Below are 23,603 nucleotides of genomic sequence, written 5' to 3'. Positions count from 1 at the left end.
AAAGTAGAAGTGATATGACCAAACTAATCCCTGAATAAAAACCAACATTAATTATTTTACCCGACTGACTTGGAACCCAACGAAAGCAAAGATGTGCTGCCCCAAAGATAAAACAAAATGTTTTTATTTGGTACAGAGCAAAAGTAAACACCATAAAGTATATGCTACAATGTCAGTCACTTTTCATCAGCAACTCTGCTACCTCTTCCAAAACCAGGAGGGTTTTTGGAAGACAATTTTGGTGACTGGAGTCTCTGTACAAACTGTCTAAAAATATGTGAGCTGATGCTTTCCGTTTCTCTCAACAAATATCACTACAGAGGGAATGGTATTCAAAATCATTCCACCGGACTTAGAATGGCCTTAAAAATATACCACCAGGAGCTTAAAATACAAGTATATTGTTACTGAGGTTAAATATGCCCATAAAACCACTTTTAAAAGAACTGACCCAATACTCTTCTCTTCCCTCTTCTCCTAAATATGATCCTCAATTGGTTCATTCACCCAATCATTAATTCACTGTTACATGCCAGACTCTGGTCTCAGTGCGGATACAGCATTAAATACAGCAAAGTCCTTGCTTCCTGCAGCACTCGGGTCAGTAGCACAGACAGGCGATACACAATACAGGTCAGTGCCATGGACATTAAAGCAGAATAGCAAAGACAGGGACTAGGCAGGGCCAGTTTATAAAGAGTGGTCAAAAGAAAGATGCTTCGCTGTTACACAATATTTGGGCAAACCTGAGGAAAACAATAGGTAAGCAAGCAGTTATACGATAAAAGTAAATTCCATCAAAGTCCATCCAAGTCGGGGCACCAGAGTGGCTCAGTCGGATAAGCGACTGACTCTTGATTTTGGCTCAGGTCATGATCTCAGGCTCATGAGATCGAACTGTGTGGAGCTTTTTTTTTCAGTGGTGAGTCTATTTCTCTCCCTTTCCCTCTCCCCCAGTGTGCTCGAGCTCGCTCTAAAATAAATGCATGAAATCTTAAAAAAAAAAAAAAAAAAGCCATCCAAGTCTCTAACTCAAGATAATATTAAATAAAATGACAGCAAGTTCACACTTCTTTGCTACCGCTAGTTTTTCATCAATAAGATTTCCTTTAAAATACAATCCTGGGGACCTGGGTGGCTCAGTGGGTTAAAACCTCTGCTTTTGGCTCAGGTCTTGATCTCAGGGTCCTGGGAGTCCGCTTCCTCCTCTTCTCTGCCTGCCTCTCTGCCCACTTGTGATCTCTGTCTGTCAAATAAATAAATAAAATCTTAAAAAAAAAAAATCCATAGAAAGGCTGTTTCAAAAGGCATCAATCACTTTTATGCCAATAGATAGGCCTTGGTGATTTGGCCTTGTTAATTACAATACTTAGCAGCACCAATGAAAAACCTTCAAGAAACTTACCATTTATTCAACTTTTTTTTTTTTTTAATGTAGGCTCCATGCCCAATGTGGGGCTAAACTCATGGACCCAAGATCAAGATTCACATGCTCTACCGACTGAGCCAGCCAGGTGCCCCTATTCAATAATTTTTGAGTGTGTGTTTTGTCAGGTAAGCTACACCAACATACCTGGTATAGTATCCCCTTTTTACAGAAGAAGAAACAAGTTCAAGGAGAAATATATCACAAAGCTAATTTAGCACAGAACCAAGATTTGAACTTGGGCTTCTCTGGCTGAAAACCCCAAGCTTCACTGACATCATACTTCCGAAATTCCTTAAAAATATGGAAAGAACCTAGATGTCCATCAACAGATGAATGGATCAAGAAGATGTGGTATATATACACAATGGAATACTATGCAGCCATCAAAAGAAATGAAATCTTGCCATTTGCAACAACATGGATGGAACTAGAGCGTATCATGCTTAGCGAAATAAGTCAAGCAGAGAAAGACAACTATCATATGATCTCCCTGATATGAGGAAGTGGTGATGCAACATGGAGGCTTAAGTGGGTAGAAGAAGAAGAAATGAAACAAGATGGGATTGGGAGGGAGACAAACCATAAGTGACTCTTAATCTCACAAAACAAACTGAGGGTTGCCGGGGGGAGGGGGTTTGGGAGAAGGGGGTGGGATTATGGACATTGGGGAGGGTATGTGATTTGGTGTGTGCTGTGAAGTGTGTAAACCTGGTGATTCACAGACCTGTACCCCTGGGGATAAAAATATATGTTTATAAAAAATAAAAATTAAAAAAAAAAAAATATCCTAGCTCTGGAGTGCCTGGAAGGCTCAGTCGGTACATTATGTGACTCTTGATCTCAGGGTCATGAGTTCAAGTCCCGCATTCGGCGTGGAGCCTTCTTTAAACAATTTTTTTTTAAAGTTAAATAAATATATATATTCTAGGAGCAGCTGGGTGGTCGAGTCAGTAAAGTGTCTACCTTTGGCTCAGGTCATGATCCCAAGGTCCTGGGATCAAGCCCCAAATCAGGCTCCTCACTCAGAGGGGAGCCTGCTTCTCCCTCCCCCTGCCGTTCCCCCTGCTTGCACTCTTGCGCTCTCGCACTTTCTCTGTCAAATAAATAAATAAAATCTTAAAAAAAAAAAAAAAAACCCTAGCTCTTCTTGGACCTTTTCTACTTCTTGACCTCCTACTTTTTGATGTGCTAACCAAACATGATCTCCTCTCCCTCTGAATTCTGTAGCCCTTTGTTAATACCTTTTTTCTGGCTTTCTGTTTTATTTGTCTTATTTCACAGACTGTAAAACAGCCAAAAGGGAGCTGGGTTGCATTATTCACAGTACCCTTATCTCACAAAACCTAGCACAGCACCTTGCAAAAAACAGCACTGCCGTGTGTACAAGCCGCACAAATCCTCAAGGCTGAGATGCTGATACAACCCTTTACAGCTCTTCAACTTCCCTGATACAGGTTGGTACATGAATTCAGTTTCATTCAAGATCATAATCACTCCTACTGCCTGAGAAACTTAACCTCGATACTGTAGTGTCATTGTCAATAACACAGGCCAGTTGTTCTTGAAGTGTGGTCCCCACACAGCAACATCACCTGGGAACTTGTTAGAAAAGCCAGTTTTGGGGCACCTGGGTGGCTCAGTGGGTTAAGCCTCTGCCTTCAGTTCAGGTCATGATCTCAGGATCCTGGGATCAAGCCCCGAATCGGGCTCTCTGTTCAGCAGGGAACCTGCTTCTCCCTCTCTCTCTCTCTGCCTGCTTCTCTGCCTACTTGTGATCTCTCTGTCAAATAAATAAATGAAATATTTAAAAAAATAATTTTTAAAAATGATTTTTTTTAAAAAAGGCCAGTTTTCAGGTCTCCTCAGTCCTACTCAGTCAGAAATCCTTGGGTTAAGACCCAGCGATCTGTGTTTAAAATGCCTTCCAGGTGATGCTGATGCACTCAGGTTTGAGAACCACTGAACTAGGCTCAAGGAAGCAGCTCAGAGTGAAGATAAAAGCTTTGGGCACAAAGATGGTCCTTACTCAGCCTTGCATTATTTTCAAGAACAAAAATCAGAAAGAAGGTAAATTAATAATGGAGAAACAGATAAATTATATGCCACTTCCAAATGACAAAAAAAAACTACAGTCATTAAAAATGCTGGTAACAACAGGCTTTTAAGAACATGGGAAAATACTTACACTATCATATTAAACAAACAAGCGTAGATTAAAAAAACTATTTGTATTGCATGATCTTTATCTTTTTTATTTATTTTAAGATTTTTTTTTTAAATTTATTTGACAGAGAGAGATCACAAGTAGGCAGAGAGGCAAGCAGAGAGAGAGGAGGAAGCAGGCTCCCCGCCGAGCAGAGAGCCCGATGCGGGACTCGATCCCAGGACCCTGAGATCATGACCTGAGCTGAAGGCAGAAGCTTAACCCACTGAGCCACCGAGGTGCCCCATGTATTGCATGGTCTTAACTATGTAAAAAAATAGGTCTAGAAAAAAGAAAGAGCACAATAGTAACATCACTGGTTATCTTTAAGTGTATTTTCCGTAATAAGCACTTTGAAAATGTAGCTTGCTAAAGCATTTCAAAATACCTAACTAATGGGTTTCAACTGTAATTTGTCCTCTTATAATAACTAGATATCGCACACTGGATGCCCTGGAGCCATCGCAGACAACACGGTACAGGCGCTCCCTCCTGCAACAAGCGGAGAGTCCACGCTCACTACTGCCCTTCACGAGCAAGGACCCTCTCAGCCACCTCACTGTACTTCACCTCCAAATTCCAACCACTGGTAATCTCAACTTTCTACAGCTGTTTCAACAGAATGTGAAACACTTCCCAGATACTTTTATCTGTATCCAAATCTCTCAATAAACTTAAGTATAAGCCACTTCATTATCTCTCTTAGCACTCCACAATGGCTGCCCAGCACTCTCTAGAATGAAAACACCTTCTGTGCTTTCTCCAAGTTGTCCCAGGAGTCCTGTAAACAACTGAGCTTTTCTCATTTTAGCTGGCTACAAACACAAAATTAGAAAACAACAGACACAATTCAAAAGGTCAGACTAGACTAGAGTACTCCTTTATTTAGGTATTCCCTGCCCAACCCTCCCCACTCTTCTCTGCCACATGCCATGGTTTCCCTCCCTTGGCCTCCTCTAGTCTTAGAGACCTGCCCTCCCTTACTGCTCTTGTAAATTTGCCACCCCACCGTTCCCTTTTTGCATACACATCCTGCACCTGTTTCCCCCCTTCTAGCACACTCTACCTAGTCATTTCTTCAACATGGACTGGAAGTGTTCCACCTTCGAGCCACCAAGGATATAATGGAAAAGAAAGAGAAATGTATTTCTGATATTATGACACCAGAGGAAAGACCACCACACAAAAAATCGTTAAGTATGTAAAGTACCAAGAGAGAGGAAGCTGTAAGAAGTTATGGAAGGACAGAGGCCCCCAGGGCCCCACCTGGCAAGCCAAGGACGCTTTCCCAGGGAAACAGTACTGAAGTTAAGACCAGAAGGATGATAGAGCGCCTGGGTGGCTCAGTGGGTTAAAGCCTCTGCCTTTGGCTCAGGTCATGGTCCCAGGATCCGGGGATTGAGCCCCGCATCGGGCTGACTGCTCAGTAGGGAGCTTGCTTTCCCCCCTCTCTCTCTGCCTGCCTGTCTACTTGTGATCTCTGTCTGGCAAATAAATAAATAAAATATTTTTTTTTAAATAAATAAATAAATAAATAAAGTTGAACTAAAAAAAAAAAAACCAGAAGGATGAGGAGACTGCCAAGAAAGAAAGGACAGGGTTCTAAGTAGAGGGCATAACACATTCGCTGAGGTTCCCAAGAAACAGAGCATAATTTTCAAAGAAAAATGCAACTCACTGAAGCTGGAGGCGGCAATGGCACACAGATCGGAAGAGGTGTGAGACTGGAGGCAGGCAGAATTCAGTTCTAACGGGCCAGGGAACTAAGTTAAGGATTTTGGACTGTGGACAGGCAACGGCTGTTAAGAAATTTCACTGGGACTGCAGTGTGGAGCGTGGGTGAGAGGGGAACAAGGCCAGAGTCTGGGAAATCAGCTCGTAAGCACCCAAGCAATGAAGGCAGAGATCACCCAAAGACCCCCAAGGTTTCTGGCATGGGTACGTGGGTAGATAGTGGCACCACGTTCACTGAGATTTAAAAAAAAAAAAAAAAAAAAAGACACATGTGTAGGAACAGTTTGGGGGGAGGAGCTGACAGAAGGGGACAGCTGGATGCTCAAAGATTCTGGAGTTCCCAACTACATCTTGTTCTTTATATAGTGTGCAATTACACTGTTCATTTACAAAGGACTTTTCTGCATTAAGTCATCGTATATTTGCAGTTATGTTACTGATAAGTCGTACAGTGATTTTAAGCAGGAAGAAATTAAATGTGCTTTGTACGATTCTCAACACTGACATGGGCAGTAAAAAGCAGCTCCTACTTCATTCCTTCTATATGTTCTCAAAGAGTAAGGAGAAAGCTGGAGCTCCAGGCCTGCAATAAACTGGCTTTCTCCATGGAGGTGTGAAGTGGCCTACAGATTTGATAAACCTGCCACTCCACCCTTCGTTCACACCCAAATTCTTTCATCGCTGGGATATGTTTTTACCGCCACTGACTTGTACAATGACAAACTATATCCATATTTCTTTTGTCAAGCTCAGAGTTAACACTTTTAAGATAAAACCAATATTTTAAAGGGTTTTTTAAAAAAATTTTTTAAGATTTTATTTATTTGTCAGAAAGAGAGTGAGCACACACAAGCAGGGGGAGCAGAATGCCGAGGGATTAGCAGGCTCCCCGCTGAGCAGGGAACCCAATGCCGGACTTGATCCCAGGACCCTGCAATCATGACCTGAGCCAAAGGCCGACACTTAATCCACTGTGTGAGGTGTCCCAGGATAAAAACAATCAACTGTTGTACAAAATAAGTCCAGGAACATTTGTGGACTTTTTACTTAATTTCTCTTTTCTTTTTGCAATAAATTGAATATTCTTGGAATACAACTTACAAGTGTAATGCAGAAACCCAGTAGCCCTCTTCTCATTCTCCACTGTTCTGCTGTGTGACGCAGTTTCCCAAGATGACACTCTCAGTGCCATGTTCCCACTTCTGGCGTCAGAAACGGGAAGGAAAAAGCCAGGACTGCTGTAAAGTGTTCAGTATGCTTGTGCAGTAGACCCATGGGACCTGAATGTCCTTCAGGACTCCCCAAATTATGCAAGAGAAGACAGTGACCTGGCCAGGGTACCGTGAATTAGGCCCTAGATGTAGGGGAATCCCTCCCTGTGACTAAAGGATGAGAAAAAGGAGAGCAGTGCTCTCTGCTAGGCAGTGGACCCGGAGCTTGGGAATTAAAAACTTAATTTTCTGGGTTTACACCAGTTAGTGGGGGATGGAGGATGAGCTACCTCAGTAATTCCCCACCAAGAACTCTTCAGCAGGGACAAGATTCCCCAGCAAGACCAATCACATGGAAATGCTGAGCCCAAGAAAAATCAGCACAACCCAAAGGACCCTCTAAGGAAACAGACTGGTCCATACACAAATCCCAGTTAGGCACTGAGGCTACTTCCACAATTTCCAGGACCTCTGTCCTTCCTAGACTAAACATTGTATCCTATACTTCCTTCTCATCAAACAAGTAGACAGGAAGTAATTTTGCACATATTATATCTGAAGTGCCTGTGAATACAGAGAGGGAAATATCAAGTGGACAGTTGGATACATGAGTTTGGCGTTTCAGAGAACAAGTCTAGATCAGAGTATATATTTAGCAGTTATCAAATACAATCAAATGTAAGTGAAACCAGGGCAGCAGATGGAACATGTCAAGGCCTACAACTCAGGTTAAAAGAAAAAGGAGAGAAAGAAGCGGTATGGGCAGGTAGATACCAATGCCCTTGGTTGATTTCAGGGCTAAGTTAAAGGATATATGAAAGAGCACTTGATTTCACTTCCCTACCTCAGTAAAACCCACTTCCCATTCTAGTCCCTCCTTTCCTCTATCAATCTTTTTCAGACTTTCTTTAAATTATACTTTCAACTGAAAACACCATCCCTCACAAATACAAAAATGGTACAAAACCCAAAAATCAATGACACTTGGCCTCAATGACACTTGACACTTAATATTCTCCAAACTCTGTAAAAGTTATAGAATTTCTCCCAATGTCTCCACCATGGCTCTCTGCTTAACTCTTCATTCTATTCTAGAACTAGAGTCTTCTCTTTGACTAGTTCCAAGCAGACTGGCATGAAATCTCCCTTGGAACAGTCAGGGTGGTTAAGTGTTTCAGTTTCAAAAGAATGCAGCCTGTAAGCAAAATTAACATCAAAAGAGGAAGCCAGATGTCAAAATATTGAGCAAAATGGGGCTGTCAATAATGAAAAACAAGCACTGCAATGTGGAGAATCCCCACACCAATAACCTCAAGGTAAGTTTCAAAATGTAAGTTTCAAACCTTCATCCCTCATCTGTGACCTATATTTTTTCCCTCCACCCACAACATCCTCTTTTATTAAAAGTAACACAAAGGGAAAACACTTTTGAAATCAGAGTGAGACTTATACATCCCAGCTGCAACTTCAAGAAGATATCATCATGACTAAGTTCACATGACTCATAACTTTCCTGAATTATGCAATTCATAACAGTTCAATTGAAATCATCTTGGTGTCCTGAGGAGTACTCCAGAAGCCAGGATTCTAGTATATATTTCTATCCTTCAGAAAAATGTTGTCAAATCCATGGCCGGGGGAGGGCGTGGGTGGCTCAGTCAGTTAAGCATCTGCCTTCAGCTCAGGTCATGATCTCGGGGTCCTGGGATTGAGTCCCCCCCACCGCCCACTGCAGGCTCCCTGCTCAGCAGCGAACCTACTTCTCTCTTTCCCTCTGCACCTACACCTGTTCTTGTTCTGTCTCTCAAATAAATAAGTAAAATCTTTTTTAAAAAGTTATCAAATCCCTAATCAATATTTTGTACTGAGGGGCACCTTGCTGGCTCAGCTGGTACAGCATGCATCTCTTGATCTCAAGGTTGTGAGTTTGAGCTCCACATGGTGGGTAATGTTTACTTTTAAAAAATCTAATACTGAAATTATAATAACATTTTAAGACCAGTAGGCTATAATAAACTATGCTCTTTAACTATAAAACTATTTTTTGATCTTGACCATCTAAATAATGGTAAGGTTAAGTTAAGCAACTATTCACATCTGGAGCCATTAAACACACACACAGTCGGGGCGCCTGGGTGGCTCAGAGGGTTAAGCCTCTGCCTTCGGCTCGGGTCATGGTCTCGGGGTCCTGGAATCGAGCCCCACGTCGGGCTCTCTGCTCAGCAGGGAGCCTGCCTGCTTCCTCCTCTCTCTGCCTGCCTCTCTGCCTACTGTGATGTCTGTCTGTCAAATAAATAAATAAAAATCTTAAAAAAAAAAAAATTAAAAAAACACACACACAGTCACTCTTCAAAAGAAAAAATTACTCATAAGGCATATATTTATCACTGTGAGAATATGACAACTCAGTACACCTTTCTGAGACTCTTTTCCTATTGTTTTATTTTAAAAACTAAAACATGATCTACAAGGTTTATTTCAACACTACAATATCTAAGTGCCCCCACCGGGAGTGCACTTATTTTCCCTCTTCACCTACCTAAGCTTAAAGTCTGGCCTTGAGTTCCGCCTCCTTCAGGGAGCCTTTGATAACCTTCCCAGGCTAGGTTCAGGTTAGAAGAGCTAGTCTCTTCTAACATTACGTGAACACATGGTAAGTCTATGCTTTCTTCTGGCACTTGTGGTCAGCACTTTGCAAATTAAAAACACAGCCAAAAAAACAAAACAAAACAAAAAAAAAACCTCTATGTTGTGGAGGATTCATCTAGAAAGTAAGGTTTTCCTCTATACTATGTGCTTCCTTAGGATTCCTGCTACCTATTTTTCCACCTGTGAACAAGAGCATGATGATAAAAATGATACAGCTGTGCTACAGTAAAAATATAATTTTAGTATCTCAAAGTACATTTGTTTATATTAACATATATTCTTATGAAGTAGATCCTTACTCGATCCCCACCCTGACCAACACTACCTCAAAATTTCCCTTCAGTATGTACTGACTTCTCACATCTCAGCCCTTCCTAACAAGCTCCCTCGCCTTTCGTTACACTCGTCACCTGTAATCCATTTCAGATTGAGAGAACCACAAAGCAGTTGTTCAGGTGAGAACACTCAACAGCTTTAATACCCTCAGTCACTTACCATTTCTGTCCATTAAATTAAAAAGCTGCCAGGTAAACTAATGTGACAGTTTTAATTAGCTACAAAGAAAACCCACATGGTGTCTCAACCAACACACCACGACGCACAGAATCATGGTGGGATCTGGAGACCAATACAACCGTAAAAAATCAACTCTGAACACTGGGAAAATATACTGTGATTCGTTCTTAATTACTAAACTGTCTTATATGTCAACTTCCGTAAGGCAAAGAATCTTAAGACTTCGTAAGCTTACACAAATTGCACGTCTTCTAATGTATGTCCATCCTAAAATCCAATCTCTTCGGAAAATCTTAGTAAGGGGGGGGCATAATTGGGTGATGGGCATTAAGGAGGGCACTTGACGTAACCAGCACTGGGTGTTATGCGCAGCGGATGAATCACTAAATTCTACTCCTGAAACTAGTAATAACGTATATGTTCACTAAAGTGAATTTAAATTTTTTTTAAAAGTGTCAGTTGAAAAAAAAAATTAAAAAGAAAGAAAATCTAAGAACCCTCTACTTCCTGGGCTCAAAACTGTTCAAACTGGTCATCCCGGTAATTTTTTTGTTTAAAATGGCAAGGAAGCCATTCAAGCAGTATCAAAAGAGTTGGCCTGGTAGGTTCAAGCGCCCCCTCCCAGCACCCCCATAAATTGCAATTTAAGTAAGTTAACACGCTTACAAAGGTCGCAAAACCCAAGTCCAAGATGAGTTCTCCAGTCACCGCCTTCCAACCAGATTACTACATAAAGAACCTCCTACAGCAGAGCTGTGAGCTTTGGGCCCTTCCTATCCGCAGCCCCCCACCCCCACACACACCAAGTCCCGGCTTTGGCAGAACACCTTGGTAGGGCAGGGACCTGGACCACACCTCCCCCCCCTTACCGCTTTCCAAAACACACTCCCCGAACACCAACTCTGGAGGCGGACCCGTCCCAGGCCCTCAGTCGCCACCGGGGGGCCCTGCCCGTATCCCTCTCCCATTCAGAAGGACAAGCCCTTCTCCCGGCCTTCCCTAACTCCGACAGCCACACCCCCTTTCTGCACCGAAAACTTTGGGACGCGCCACCGTCCAATACCCCGCCCCTAAACACCTGAAAGTTCTGCTCCCCCGCTCTTCCCCGAAAGCAGCGCGCTCCAGGCGCCCGGCCGGCCCTAAGCCAACTCTCCCGGGTCTTTACCGAGTCGCTCCGGGGAATCGCCCGGAGGTCGTGGCGCCAGCACGAAAGGAACCACGCTGGTCAAGAAGAGGAGACACTGCCTCATGTTCCCGGCCCGGCCACCGGCTCCACCTCTCTAGGCAGCCTTTCGCCTGACGGGGGCTCGGGACACTGCTCACATTGGGAGAGAAGGGGAACCGCCCGGCCCTGCCCCTCAAGCCTTTCTCCTCCCGCGCCGCCTACCGGAAGACTCTAGAGCCCGACTCTAGGCCCCCGGAAGTGCAGGGGGCGCTCCGAGAAGGCGGCTCAGCCAGCTTCCGGCCGCCGCCGACCCCCACACCGCCCACAGCCGGAAGCCGGGCGCCGCGCGGCATGCCGGGAGCCCCTCGCTCGCCCCGCCCCGTGCCGGCGCCCCGCCCCCTCACCGCCCCTCTGGGTGCGGCCCGCGTCTGCTCGGACGCGGCCCGGAACGTCCTGACTCGACCCATCGTGGCCTCGCGTGTGTCCCCGGGTGACCGCCACGAAGGAGGCGGGAGCTCGGGAGTAGGCCCTCACAGGCGCGTCCTCCCGCCTCCGTGGTCTGGGTCCTCCTTCTGGTTAGGATCCCCGTTATCCTACCACCTTGCGCCCGAGGGCGGACGGGGAGGGGCGCCTGGCCCGTTGTGCTCCGGGGAACGACCCAGCCTCGAAGCTCTTGGGACGCAGGACAGCCGAGGCCCTGCGCCTGACCCCGGAGAAGCCCGTGCACGCGCCAGCCTCCCGGACCCAAGTGGAGAGTCCCGCCCGGCTGTCCGCGCCCAGCGTGCGGCCACCGGCGACGTCCGTCGTAGCGAGCCGGGCTCGGCGGAGGGAAATGCTCGCGAACTGTCTGCACGCGCGTTTTCTTGTCGGCCCCGCTGTAGGCAGGGGGTCTGCAAACGCAACGAAGATTCCAGAACCCCAGCCCTAACTGCTCATCCGGTGAGCGCGGGAGCCAGACTCTTCGGCCGGCTTTTTACAAAGTTCTGCTTGCTTCGTGTAGCTTCGACTGGAGATTTCCCAAAGCAGTTTGTGTTTTGTTTTGCAGTCCTTTCCATAATTTTAGCTCGTGTAGTTGAGAGTGTTTATAGTACTGAAGAAAACATTCTAACAGCGTTGGATGCTTATTGCTCTTTTGGTTCAACTAAGATTTATACAAGTAGGACATAGCACATTTTCCACTTAAAAGTGAGTGCAACAGCCTTTTCTCCACTATGAAGTGGTAAATTGTTAGGAATAGGATGTAGCCTTGCTCGGTGAACTTTCGAGGCTAGTTCCTGATAAAATACACAAACTAGTTTAAACAGGTTTATTGTGGTTTGCCTCAGTAAAATCTCAGCATCTTTCCAACAGTTGTTACCCATAGTTACTGGCTTTGCGTTTTTGGCTTAAGTGAACCTGGTACGTTCATCTGAGCTATGCCTTCATTAAATATAAACACGTGGCTTACCTAATGGAAACGTAAGCAGATTTCATCTCTGTAAATTGCACACAGCTTTAAAAAAAAAAATTGTATTCCTTAGGGTGACTGGCTCTTGATCTCAGCCCAGTTTTGTTGTTGTTGTTGTTTTGGGGGGTTTTTTGTAGAAACTTTTTTTTATAATTTCAACTAACTAACATACAGTGTATTAGTTTCAGAGGTAGAATTCAGTTATTCGGCAGTTGCATGTAACACCCAGTGCGCATTATACCATGGGCATTAAGGAGGGCGTATCACCCAGTTACCCCATCCCTCCACCCACATACTCTCCAGCAACCCTCAATTTGAGGTATGATTAAGAGTCTCATGAGGGGTGCCTGGGTGGCTGTGTGGGTTAAGTGTCTGCCTTCAGCTTGGATCATGATCTCGGGGTCCTGAGATAGAGCCCCACATTGAACTCCCTGCTCAGGACGAAGTTCGCTTCTCCCTCTCCCTCTGCCCCTCCCCCGCCATGCTCTCTCACCCTCTTCCCTCTCTCTGATAAATAAAATCTTAAAAAAAAAAAAAAAAAAAAGTATCTTATGGTCTGTCTCCCTCTCTGATTTCATCTTTTTTTTTTTTTTTAATCCCTTCCCCTCAGCTCAGATCTTCATCTCAGGGTTGTGAGTTCAAGCTCTGCTTTGGGCTCCAAGCTGGGTGTGGAGCCTACCTAAAAAAAGTAAGATAGAAGATTTTAAAACTGTATCAATTGTATCCCATAAAAATGTGACCATTGTATACAATTTTAAAACACAATTAGAATATCATCTCCCGAACATCCAGGCACCATACTCTGTAGCTTGTAACTTTAGTAGATCCTAGATTATATTCATTTGGTGTCTTTCACAGCCCTAAGGTGTCTTGCTCATAGGAGGCACTTAGCTGTTTAATAAATGCCATTTTTAATTTTTTTAAAGAAGGCTCCATGCTCAACGTGGGGCTTGAACTCATGGCCCTGAGACCTAGAGTCACATACTCCACCCAGTGAGCCAGCCAGAAGACCCAATAAATGCTGTTTAGTTAAAAGTAATGTTCTTGATCCATTTTCTTATTTATATCCAGAAGTCCTAGATTTTCAAGGATAGTCCAATATGAAGCAGTCTCTCCCATTTACAAATACATACTCAGATTAGGATTTCCAATTTGAGATTTGTCTTTTCATTTATCAGCAGTCCCTATCTTTAAGATAAATTAACACCACGTGGGAGAGAGAAAGGACAAGAGGAACAGAAGAGGGACACACTGGATAGAAGAACTACTAGTCCAGTGATCTTCAAACATTATCGCCAAAAGAACTGATCAGAATGAAATTTGCAGCATAATGTATAATGTAAGTACATTTAAAATTGAAATTATTAGAGGTTGTTCTTTTAAGTTTACCAAATAGGATATAAATATCTGAGAGATTTGGTAACCACGGTGGTCACCAGCTCCCACACAACCCCCCTCAATGATCCCTGCTTCTTGATATTTGCACTCTCGTATAGTCAGTCTCCTAACACATTGGACCAATAGCATAGAGCAGAGGTGATCATATTTCACTTCCAAGACTTTAAGAGACTACTTTTTCCATCTGTGGCGCTCTCTTGCTTGCTTGCTTTCACAGGTCACTCAGTGGAACATTCAGGAAGCCTCCAGAGAGGCCCACAGGAATGGAGATCACCATCCCACAGCCAGCAAATACTGAGACTTACAGAAGACTACATGAGTGAGCTTGGAAGTGAATTCTCTAGCCCTAGGCAAGCTTCTAGGTGACATTAGTTCCCCAACGGAACAACTTGGCAGCAACCTCTGGGGACCCAAAACCATTCCCTGATTCCTCTCAAAAACTGTAGGAGAGAATAAATGCTGTCTTAAACTACTATGTTAGAAGTAATCTGTTACACAGCCACTATCATCTGCTTAAAAAAACAAACAAACAAACAAACAAACAAAAACCAGCCAGGAACACCTGCTTGGCTCAGTCCGTAGGGCGTGCAACTCTTGATCTCAGGGTCATGAGTTCAAGTCCCATGTTGGGCATACCACCTCCTTAAAAAAAATAATAATAATACATGAGCGGGTTGGCTAGATCCTAGGTTCCTCTTTTTTTTTTTTCTTTTGAAGATTTTATTTATTTGACAGACAGAGATCACAAGGAGGCAGAGAGAGAGAGGGGGAGAAGCAGGCTCCCCACTGAGCAGAGAGCTTGATGTGAGGCTAGATCCCAGGACCCTGAGATCATGACCTGAGCTCAAGACAGAGGCTCAACCCATTGAGCCACCCAGGCGCCCCCTAGGATCCTCTTCTTAACACCAGAAGTGGTTCTTTTAATTTAGGATTCAATAAAGGTAATTAAAAGATTCTTGGGATTCACCAATCTCATGCTAAAAAATGAATTTTTTATCATTTATATACTTATTATAAGTGAACTAAAGAGTAAAGTAAATTACAAAGAGTAAAATATTTACAATGATTAAACACCTATCACCACATATGGTTGCAGAGTTAACTATCAGATCTGTACAAGTATTGATAAGATGGTATAACTGATCAGAGAAATAGCTCTTTGGTTCTGGCTGAGTTTGGGCTTTTTTCCTGTCATCCTAGCTCTCTTTCTCTTCGTAGCCGCTCTCTGTCCTATTCTAGTCGTGCCACGACTTTTAGATGAATAGTGCCTTTCTCCCTCCATTTCTAAAGTGCAGATTATTGCTGCATCTGTATGTTGTTGTTTTTTTGTTTTGTTTTTTGTTTTTGTTTTGCCAGTGAACAAGTCTGTGTGAAGTTAGCACTTCAAGAAACATGAGCCCATGGGCGCCTGGGTGGCTCAGTGGGTTAAGCCGCTGCCTTCGGCTCAGGTCATGATCTCAGGGTCCTGAGATCAAGTCCCCCATCGGGCTCTCTGCTCAGCAGGGAGCCTGCTTCCTCCTTTCTCTCTCTGCCTGCCTCTCTGCCTACTTGTGATCTCTGTCAAATAAATAAATAAAATATTAAAAAAAAAAAAAGAAACATGAGCCCATTCATAAATCTCCATCCAATAACAAACTCCACTGCTGAAATACAACTATCTACAAAATCATTGACCAAGAACTCTAGTTTCTGAGATCTTAGGTCAGAAATGGTAACCTATTTCAGATTCTTTCAGAAAGAAAAGTGAAAAATAAATCATGCGTGGGGCAAAGCATAATATGTGAGGGTCCTCGCCAATCAACAGATGACTCTTTTGCAAATTTTTTAACTGGGAAAGGAAATAACCAGGCCTAGTTGAAAATTGAATAATACCCCCCCCCAAGTTCAAAGAGAAAAGGAACCCAGCCATTTCATTGAAAATATTATTTCAAGGAGATTCACTTATAAATTTTTAGTAACTGTTTCTCTCTCTCTCTCTCTCTCTCTCTCACACACACACACACACACTTTTTTAATGTCTTTTCTTTCATTTTTTTAAAAGATTTTATTTATTTGACAGACAGAGATCACAAGTAGGCAGAGAGGCAGGCAGAGAGAGAGGAAGGGAAGCAGGCTCCCCACTGAGCAGAGTCCAATGTGGGACTTGATTCCAGGACCCTGGGATCATGACCTGAGCCAAAGGCAGAGGCTTAACCCACTGAGCCACCCAGGTGCCCCTTAATGACTTTTTCTTATCAGGCATCTTTATCACAGGATTCTTTGCAGCCACTCTCTGGACATGGTGAGCAGAGAAATCACACCTCCTGTATATTGTATGCCGTAGAAAATAGGAAGCTGGGTTGGTTCTTTTTGTTCTTCAATCCTTTCTTTCACCCTTGAGATCTCAGAGTAATTAAGCTATATGAATAACTAAACACAGACAGTAGACTGGATAAAGAGAAAAAAAAAAAAAAAAAAAAAAACTTGTGCTGGTTTGAAATGACCTCAGGTCTAAAGTGGCCACAAGTCATTAGTTTGACAGGCCCCAGAGAGGAGGCCATTGATTTTCCTCATATTCTACAGTGGCTAGTGACCCTCACTGAAAGCCCGTTCTATTTAGCACTTTTTAGCAGAACTCCATTTGTTGAATGTTTAAACTCTGGCAATTCTACTAGTATTTTAAGAATAAAATAGTTCTGGGGATCTAATGTACTGTATGGTGACTATAGTTAATGATACTGTATTCTATACTTGAAATTTGCTGAGAGTAAGTGTTCTTACTATACACATACAAATGGTAACTGTGCGAGGTAGCAGACGTGTTAAATAGCTTGATGGTGTAAATTATTTCACAATGTATGTATAGGTATATCAAATTATCACATTGTACATCTTAAATATACACAATTTTTATTTGTCAATTATACCTCAGTAAAACTGGGGGAAAAATTATACCAAAAAGACCCACATTGTACATTTGCCCTCAAAAGGACTTCTATTTCAGAAGATGAAAGGTGCATAGAAACAGAAACACACACAATGTGATACCTTAAAAAAAAAAAAAAAACCTGGACACATGCATTTTTTTCATATTTTTTTAAAATAGAATTTTCATTTTGGAATAATTTTAGATTTACAGAAAAGTAGCAAAGTTCATACACAGTTCCCACACACTTATCACCCAGCCTCCCCTAATGTTCACATCTAACATAATCATAGTATTTGTCAAAACTAAAAAGTTAATGACAGATTTCATAACTTTTAAGATATTGTGTCTTTTTGTGGCCTTTCAAAACAGTGATAAAACACATAACAAAATTTACCATTAGTGACAGTACATTCATAGTGTTTGTCCCACCTTCACCACTATCTGGTTCCAGAACATTTTAATCACCCCAAAAGAAAATTCCATACCCAAATCACTCTCCATTACCCCCTTCAAGGACCTAGCAAGCCTAATTGGATCACACAGTTTGGCTACTCATAATCTTTCTGTGTTTCCCAGTCCAACTCAGGATACCATGCTGCGTCTAGTTACATTGACCTTTTTTTTTTTTTTTTTTTGCAGTAATCTCGAACTCATGATCCTGAGATCAAGAGTCCCATGTTCTTCTAACTGAGCCAGCCAGGTACCCCCAGTGTCCCAGTAACACTGTTTTACTCTTTAGGTTTCATAAACTCTTTCTAAATAGTTCATTCTGTAGAGAAGCATGAGTTAATTTGCTTAATTGGTTTTCAAGGAAATTGTCCAGTGTGATGCCTCACCACCTCCCCTCTGCACTGCTCTCATAGCTTCTGATGGGACTTTCTTGCCTCCGCTTGCTCCCTACCGACACCCCAACTTAACTAGGTTGGGCTGGCTAAATGTCTTCTCCTCGTGGCCTGTTTCTTGCTGCTTTCATCATCCATTTGTTTTTTTCTTTTTTTTAAGTAGGCTCCAGGTCCAGCAATGGCCCAACATGAGACTTGAACTCATGACCTTGAGATCAAAACCTGAGCTGAACTGTTGGAGACTTAATCGACTGAGCCACCCAGGTGCCCTTATTGTCCATTTGTTTTTAACTGCCTTGTTGTCTGACAGTATCTCACTTTTCTCCATCAGAGCGAAAGCTCCAAAGGGAGGGACCCTGCTGCCTTCCATAGCAAGTAACACTGCTATGCATAAGGAAGTCAATGGTGTTTATTAAATAATGAATAAGTTATCTGACATATAGCCAGATGTCTCAATTTCCCCATTTTAATCAAACAAATTAAGTAATTTAATGCTTGTAGTGGGTAGTACTGTGTCCTCCCAAAAAGATATGTTCAAGTCCTAACCCCCAGAATTTACAAATGTGACCTTATTTGAAAAGAACATCTTTGCAGATGTAATCAAGCTGAGATGAGGTCATGCTGGATTAGGTGGGCCCCAAGTCCCATGACTAGAGCTCATGTGAAAGAGAAGCCACACACACACACAGACACACACACCATATGATAATGGAGAGGCAGAGTTGGGAGTAGGGGGATCTGGCTGGCTCAGAGCGGAACATGCGGTTCTTGAGTCATGAGTTTGAGCCCCATATTGAGCAGAGCTTACTTTAAAAAAAAAAAAAAAAAGAGTTGGAGTGATGCAGCCCCACGCCAAGAATGTCAAGTGTTGCCCATAACTACCAGAGGCCAGGAAGGGGCAGGGAAGGATTCTCTTCTAGAGCCTTCAGAGGGGAAAATGGCTCTGCCAACACCTTGATTTTGGACTCTGGCCAACTGGACTGTGAGAGAATAAATTTCTGTTGTTTTGAGCCACCCAGTTTGTGATTATTTGTTACACAGACCTCCATGGAACACCGGGGTGGGGGTTGGGACGTCTCCTCCCCTTTGCCTTTTCTTCTGGAATTCCTCTTGCCTAGAACGTATTTCTGGCCATCAAAAACTTAACGACCCTTGGGGCGCCTGGGTGGCTCAGTGGGTTAAGCCTCTGCCTTCACCCTGGGTCATGGTCTCAGGGTCCTGGGATCGAGCCCCCGCCTCAGGATCTCAGGATCTCTACTCAGCAGGGAGCCTCCTTCCCCCCTCTCTCTCTGCCTGCCTCTCTGCCTAGTTGTGATCTCTCTTTGTGCCAAATAAATAAATAAATAAAATCTTAAAAAAAAAAACCTTAACTACACTTCAGTGGCCAACTTAAGATACTGATGTAGATTCCAGGTCTCCTGGACCATTTTTCAGTACTTTTCCCCTTTGGAAGATTCCATGGTAACTGAAAAAGAGTAGGCAGAGAACAGTTAACCAGGGGAGTTTAGGAGACATTTTTCTGCTGGACACAAAGTGTCCATGAGAATTAGCCAGTCCCCTAATCCAAACCAAAGTGAAGCTTTCATGCAGATTTAATTAATTTCAACATTATTCAGTATTTCCCCCCAGGGTTTTTCTAAATAATGTGTCATTTTCAACCATGGCAGCCCTCCTATCAAAAGGTGCAGAAGGACAAATGCTGTCTGGTCCAGGAGCTAGGTCTCATCCTTTGTTTACACTTTACCTCTAGTTTCTGCTCTGTTCTTTGACGATTTCATTATGGCTAAGAAAGGAGGGTATGGACTTTGCAGCCACACAGTCTGGGCTTGAACACTTGGCAACTGGACGAGTCACCTCATGTTTAAAACAGGGAGTTAAGGGTCGCGTGGGTGGCTCAGTGGGTTAAGCGTCTGCCTTTGGCTCAGGTCATGATCCAGGGCTCCTAGGATCCAGCCCATGTGGGGCTCCCTGCTCAGCGGGGAGCCTGCTTCTCTCTTTCTCTCTCTCTCGTGTACACATGTACTCTCTCTCTCTCAAATAAAAATAAAAAAAAATATAAAACAGGGAGTTAAGAGAACCAGCCTCATTGGGTTTAAATGAGAGGCCGGTGTTGTCTGGGAGGGATACAGGAAAATAACTGTAGCATTCGGAAGCAATTTGTTGGGGTGGTAGCATGATCAAAGCAGAAACAAAAAAGCCGTACATTATGCAAATATTTGGTCTTTCAAAGCCATTTGGACAGAAGGATGATGACAATGACAGGTAGCCGCAATGAAGAGAATAAATTTACATTTTCTTCCACTCCTCCCTGTCTTCTTCTAAATTTTAATAGTAAAGCTCTTGTGACTTAATCATCATTGTTCAACTGATTCCATGCTCTCTAAGAATCCCTGAGGCTAGGTCACCTGGGCCGTATGGACCCAAGCTCTTTGCTTCTGTTCCCGGTTGGGGGAAAGCAGTCCCTGTCCTTGTCTATACACCATTCAGAGCAAACGTGTTTAGTGGGCATGGGGACTGACTCCATTTAAGGAACCTTGGTTCATGAATCTGTTCCCAGAAACTAAAATAACTGGTTAACAGTCTTGAATGATTTGTTCTTTGCTTTTGGGAAAATTCCAGTTGATTCTTGCTTGAGGGTAAATAATACAATTCACAGCACACTCCCACATTTTTTGACCTAGCCCAGCAATTTAATCTCCTCACCCACTTGCCAAAAGTCCTAGGAAGTAGCTGTGTGCCTGGCCTCCTGCCCCTCCCCTCCCCCTGGCTGGCCTGCTGGTAGAGAGTGACTAAGATAACCCAGACATCAGGCAGCAGGAGACGGAGAGGAAAGCAGCAAAGCTGGAGGTAAGTAGGTCCTGAAGGAGAAGTGTCAGGATCTTAGGAGAGGGCTTTTTATACCTTTAAAATAACTCAATAATTTTCCATAAACCAGGTCAGCTGAGGGGCAGAGGAGAGGAGCCCCATGCACAGTTGGTGCTCAATTAAAGTTTATTAAAGAGAGAAACAAATTTAGGCTTGGCGAGTTCTGATTAGGAATGATTCTGATTAGGAATGAGTCTGTCCTTTTTATACAAAAGCAGATTTTTTTACCCAACATGTGGTTTAGGAGAAAGAGGTCACAGGGCTGGGGGTCTGTGCTGCTGACTCCTTGCTCTAAGGTGGTAACACTCCATGTGAATGGCGTCCTGAGTTGGGCAGTGCACAGTGCACACATCTGACCATGGCATCACTGCAGGGAGCCAAGAGGTCAGGGTCTGGGATCTTGATCAGCGAGCTACGCTTATAGAACCATTGTAGCATCTAGATAACAGAAAGGAACACTCTTGTTTTCATGCCATTCAGATTGTCCATGAAAACCAGCAAGAACTGTTGGTCTAGTGGTGCCTCTCTCCAGTGTGGGAATTCCTTTTCTATTTTTGTTTTTAAGATTTTATTTTTATTTGAGACAGAGAGACAGAGCACAAGCAGAGGGAGAAGCAGGCTCCTGGGAGCGTGATGCGGGACTCAATCCCAGGACCCCAGGATCACGACCTGAGCCAAAGGCAGACGCTTAACCAACTGAGTCACCCAGGCGTCTCCAGTGTGGTAATTCCTTGATTCTGATCTACGTAGTCACTGCGCAGTCCTGTACTTTGCTTCTGAGGGATGGATCACACCAAAGAGCCAGAACATTAAGACCTGAAGGGGTGGGTAGGTGGGGGAACATTACCTTTTATTTATTGGCTTACTCAGAACAACGCAGACCAGATAAGTAAATTCATTCTGCATTACAACACTAGCTTATTTCCGGCATCATGTACAGCCCTTAATACTTCATCAGTATGACAATTTAGTTATATATTGACTTATTTACAGTCTGCAGGATTCTAGAAATAATTTCAAAGCAGGTATCCATTAAAAATTCTAGGTAGATGGGTGGCTCAGTGGGTTAAGCCTCTGCCTTCAGCTCGGGTCATGATCTCAGAGTCCTGGGATGGAGCCCCACATCGGGCTCCATGCTCGGCGGGGAGACTGCTTTCCCCTCTCTCTGCCTGCCTCTCTGCCTACTTGTGATCTCTCTTTTTCTCAAATAAATTTTAAAAAACTTAAAAAAAAATTCTAGGTAGGGGCGCCCGGGGCTCAGTGAGTTGAGTGTCTGACTCTGATTTTGGCTCAGGTCATGGTCTTGGGATCCAGCTCCGTGTCAGGCTCTGTGCTCAGTGAGGAATCTGCTTCAGGATTCTCATTCTTCCTCTGCCCCTCCCACTGCTCTCTTTAAAATAAATCTTGAAGAAAAAAAAAAAAAAAAGATTCTGTCCTCTCTATTAAAAAAAAAAAAAAATTCCAGGGAATGGGGCACCTGGCCACATGTTGGGAGTGGAGAGTACTTAAAAAACAAGCAAACAGAAAACTGAAAAAACACCCTGGGCATAAAAATATATGTTTATAAAAAAAAAAAAAAGAAAGAAAAGAAAACTGAAAAAACAAACCTCCAGTTAATGACATGGATGTGATTTTTAAATATACAAGGGGTCATGGTTGTCATCTAGTTCAGTGATGTTTTCAAGCCCCCCCCTTTTTTGGGATTGTTGTTACTTTTAGCTATAGCACTCTCTCCCCAAAAGGAATCTTTTGCAGAAACAATGCAAAAATCCATTTTATATAGACCAAAGCAGAGCCTTTGATCTGAAATACTCACAAAACATCTTCATAGAATCCCTAAGCCTTCTTGAAACTTCCAGAAAGAGGCTCCAGAAAGAGAAAATCTAGGGATTTTCTCAAAGTCCCCAGAAAGTTAATAGCAGGAATAATAGCTCAGGCCTCTGATCTCCAGTCTGGGGGCTCTGTCGTTTAAACACTGGTTAACTCTTTAGAGGATTCCTAAAATTGGGTCCCAGCTGAGATGAGTTAGGTTTTGATTGCCAACTGTAGGATGAGCGTGCAGTCCAACACTGGTAGTAACAGGGACATCCACACAGCACGGTATATGCAAAAAGAACATCTGGAAGGCCAAATATTCACCAGTTGTCACCTCTGATGCCTTAGTAACAGGGCAAAGTTAAGTGCTTTACACAAAACTAAAATGAGTTTTGGGAGACGCAAGAGGGTACAATGTTCTCTTTAAACAGTTAGGAGCTCTCAGCTCCTGGAGAGGTAGGGGGATATTTGCCCTTAAGATTCTTCTTAAGAAGAGAAAGTTAGGAGCACCTGGGTGGCTCAGTGGGTTAAAGCCTCTGCCTTGGCTCAGGTCATGATCCCAGGGTCCTGGGATCGAGTCCCACATCAGGCTCGCTGCTCAGCAGGGAGCCTGCTTCCCTTCCTCTCTCTCTCTTCCTGCCTCTCTGCCTGCTTGTGATCTCTGTCTGACAGATAAATAAATAAAACTTAAAAAAAAAAAAAGAAGAAGAAGAGAAAGTTAGGGAGGGCAGCCTAATTTGGGTTTGTAATCTCTCTTACTCTGGTTTAACCCCTAAAGAATTGAGGAGAAAATGATTAGTATTCCATTTCTACCTAAGAAGTAACATCTCCCCAGAATCATCAGGAACCTTCTTCACTTTGAATAACTTACAGTGGGTTTTCTCTAGCTTTACTCCAACAAAACAAGGTTTTGAAGGACCAATGAGTTTGCAAGGTGGAAAGGAAGGACATTCTAGTCATAGGGAACAGTACTGATAAAGACCCACAGGCACAGGGCACATCCTGATGGGCCACAGTGAGGCACACAGTACAGCTCAAGATTTTTTGCCATATAAGCTGAACCTGAATTTAATAAAATGGGAGACATTCTAAGGGAACCTACCCCTGCTTCTGCAGCAAACCTATGCTCCCTCCCCAAAAAAGAGGCGTGCTCTAGATTAAGAGAGAACATTGCCAACAAACACAACATGTGGTCCCTTTCTGCACCCAGATTCCAACAAACCACTAGAAACGTATTTTTGAGACAACTGGGGAAGCAGGACTATGAACTGACTGGACGATGCCAAAGCATGAATGTGATTTTGTTGGGTGTGAAAATGGCTGTTATTAACAGAAAACGCTCTATTTTTTAAGAGCTGCACACTGAATTATGTAGTAGTAAAAATACAGAATGTCTGTTATTTGCTTCAAAATACTTCAGC

The 23,603-nt window shown here is 43.3% G+C and overlaps 1 protein-coding gene and 1 long non-coding RNA gene across 4 annotated transcripts in view; one reads left to right on the top strand and one right to left on the bottom strand.

The window, feature by feature from the left end:
- Nucleotides 1-11,120, bottom strand: part of ADAM17 (ADAM metallopeptidase domain 17) — a 53,237-nt gene extending 42,117 nt beyond the window's left edge. The window contains exon 1 of the mRNA XM_059132690.1: nucleotides 10,908-11,120. Coding sequence (XP_058988673.1) covers nucleotides 10,908-10,992 — 85 coding nt within the window. The 5' untranslated portion in view covers nucleotides 10,993-11,120. The remainder of the gene's footprint in view (nucleotides 1-10,907) is intronic.
- LOC131807405 (uncharacterized) lies at nucleotides 7,709-15,157 on the top strand. 3 transcript variants are annotated; one of them, XR_009344435.1, is made up of 3 exons: nucleotides 7,709-7,893; nucleotides 13,533-13,693; nucleotides 13,970-15,156. It is a non-coding gene; the product is annotated as an uncharacterized LOC131807405 (long non-coding RNA). The 3 variants fall into 3 exon arrangements; XR_009344434.1 differs by lacking the exon at nucleotides 7,709-7,893 and adding an exon at nucleotides 11,307-12,092 and having other exon boundaries at nucleotides 13,970-15,157; XR_009344433.1 differs by lacking the exon at nucleotides 7,709-7,893 and adding an exon at nucleotides 11,307-11,846.
- Nucleotides 15,158-23,603: the final 8,446 nt, after the last annotated feature.

This window comes from Mustela lutreola, chromosome 9 (genome assembly GCF_030435805.1).
Source record: "Mustela lutreola isolate mMusLut2 chromosome 9, mMusLut2.pri, whole genome shotgun sequence".
In the NCBI taxonomy this organism is placed as follows: domain Eukaryota; kingdom Metazoa; phylum Chordata; class Mammalia; order Carnivora; family Mustelidae; genus Mustela; species Mustela lutreola.
This window is presented reverse-complemented; position numbering and strand designations above follow the sequence as displayed.